This window comes from Malus domestica, chromosome 09 (assembly GCF_042453785.1).
Source record: "Malus domestica chromosome 09, GDT2T_hap1".
NCBI classification, from domain to species: domain Eukaryota; kingdom Viridiplantae; phylum Streptophyta; class Magnoliopsida; order Rosales; family Rosaceae; genus Malus; species Malus domestica.
In genome coordinates this window covers 6,150,849-6,153,543 of record NC_091669.1, presented here as the reverse complement: position 1 = coordinate 6,153,543, position 2,695 = coordinate 6,150,849, and the positions used below count along the sequence as shown (strand labels likewise).

The 2,695-nt window shown below is 35.9% G+C and overlaps 1 protein-coding gene across 1 annotated transcript; it reads left to right on the top strand.

Moving 5' to 3' along the window:
* Positions 1 to 1,590: 1,590 nt before the first annotated feature.
* Positions 1,591 to 2,283, top strand: LOC114827095 (uncharacterized). Its single transcript, XM_070827432.1, has 2 exons — positions 1,591 to 1,603; positions 1,763 to 2,283. Exons 1-2 carry the CDS (start codon positions 1,591 to 1,593, stop codon positions 2,281 to 2,283), a joined length of 534 nt encoding a protein of 177 aa, XP_070683533.1.
* Positions 2,284 to 2,695: the final 412 nt, after the last annotated feature.

The following is a 2,695-nucleotide window of genomic DNA, read 5'->3' as shown; positions in this document are numbered from 1 at the left end:
ATATTGGGTACAAACTATACTATAATAAGGTTTTGCTTAGTTGATTTTCGAGTTGCCTCCACTAAAAGAAATTTCTAACCTCGTCCCTAGTCTTAGGTATAAATATAAGAATAAAAGCATAAATTATCTATTACCTAAGCAATGTATGTAGCCCGGTTACATGATTGGGCAATTGACTGGAATATATTAACTCAAGGCTGAGAGAATTTACAGAACAAAAGAGTTTGTGGGGGACGGATGAAGAAGAAAATTACGGAAAATAAGGGGATTCGAATAGGCAATCAAAACACAATTAACTATTGAGGAAAGAGAATTAAGGTCATAAATATAAAGCCTTCATATTTTTATTTCAATATTTGTTGTTTTAATAAAAATTATGTCAAGTAAATTGCTGTGTCGGATCAATCATCAAAAGTGAATTAATTTAATTGTTCGAAATTTGTGTTCAAATTATGTTGTCACAGATCCCATTATCAATTGAATAATTGTTTTTTTTTTTTTTTTTTGGAACAAGGACAACTGTTAAGTTTAACCTTCAATTATTGGTCTTTTTTAATCTTATTTTTAAGTCAATCTTCAAGTCTTTTATAATTGTAAATGTATTATTGTTTGCCTATAAATCAAAGCTTGTTCACAGCACACTGGTAGGCTGACACATACTGGAATTCACAAGCTGCTCTTTCTGGAGATTTGTCAAATACAATCAGCTGTGAGTTGATTTTTTTATTTTTTTTAGCACATACGTGAGTAGTTTCTACTAATTTCTTGTTTGATCGATAAATCACATTTGGGTAAATCAACAGATTAAGCATGGCTTGTGGAATTGTACCTGAAGTTCTTAACCAAAATAATTATACACCTTGGAGTTTGCGGCTTAAAACCTACTTGGTAGCTAAAGATCTTTGGGACGTTGTCCAAACGGAACCTCTCAAACCTGAACCTCCAGAAGTTGCATGTCCAAGTGATAAGGAGCAGAAGAATGCCGAGGCTTTGCATGCGATCCAGCTTTCTTGCGGGGATGACATCTTAAGTTTTATCAGTGACACCACCTCGGCCAAATCCGCATGGGATATTTTGCAAGACAAGTTCGAAATAACCCGGAAACTTTTCAAAGGTAGTTTGTTCTAAATATTAAATTAAAGAAAGAAACCAAAAATAAAAACTAATTAAACTCAAAATACTTTTTTTTTGTGTGTGGGTGTTTTCTTTTTTTTTTCAATTTTTCTTATACAAATCAAAATACAGGTCGCCCGCAGGATACTAGCTAGTTACTCCCACTCAAATAGCAGTAATTTGTTTTTTTTTCCCAGTATTTTGGGTTTATATCATGAAACTGGTTTGTTTTTTTTTTATAACTTTCTTTATGAATTTAAAAGTTCTAAATTAGAAATTATTGTGTAATATTGGAATATGATTGTGTGGTATAACATGTCGATGTTATAATATGAGTGAATATATATTTAAAGATATTATAATTTTAAAATGAAAAAAGAGGAAAATATCTAATTCTTTAGTCCATTCATATTATAACTCATGGATCTTTTCAAAAAAAAAAAAAAGGATTAATTACATATGAAACTGTTGAAACATATGAAGACATCAAGTAAAACATCGTGAAAAAGTATGAAATGAGCTTACAAAATGCCATGAAAAAGTATACTCTTTTTTACAAAATTCATTTTTTTGGATTTGATGTTTACATGGAAATTGATAAAATGAGAATCTAATTTCTTCTTAATATTATTTTCCATCCTCTGTTAAGATAAAACAAGACATGAGAGTGACGATGACGACTCCTACCTTAAACCTTTGTTCAAGCATGTGAGGGGCGGTGATTGGAATGCTGCAAAGGCGTTTCTTGACCAAAATCCTGAGGCAATAAGAAAAGTATATCCTGCGGACGGAGGGACGATTATTCACGCAGCAATTTTGGGTCGGCAGTTTTATATAGTGAAAAAGCTGCTGCAATTGATGAGAGAAGAAGATTTGGCGATAACAGATGTAAATGGTTGCACACCTCTGGTTTATGCTATATACCAAAACAGTATCGGAATAGTTGAAAAGATGATTGAAAAGAACAAGAATATAGCGACCATGCGAACTTCTGCTCCCAACGCCAGGAATCCTGTTTTAAACAACAGGACTCCTGTTCTCCACGCTGCTTCATTGGACTTGAATGAAATCGCTCGCAAGCTTTATACAGTCACTCCTCTCGATGAACTAACGCGTGGACCCAATGAAGGCCGCGACGGTGCTGAACTTATTTCCCCTTGTTTCTATTGACCCTAGAAACTACAAAGCCTACGTGGCGCGCAGGCCGAGTAATTAATGAGCTAACTACGTCCTTCGGTGAATGCGGGGCGTGCCAACTCGTCGGCCGAGCTCGGCCGAGGAGTAAATTTGTTGATGTTGCGTTGGGTCGCGCTACTGACTTCTACGTCTTGCAATTGCGGCTGAGAAAGGAACACGTCTCGGCCTCTTGGGCTCTCGAACCTGAAGACAAGGTTACTATTCTTACGAAGTTCAGTATCAAATTCGGCTTTCAATGTGCCGAATGTAATAACTGTAACACCTCACTTCGCCGAGAAGGCTGATGAGATGACATCGACCAATAAGGGTTCAGAAACCCTTCTCGACCGAGACTTGGATAGGTAATCAACCGTTCTCGCCGCAGTGTTGTTGATGCCAACGGAAG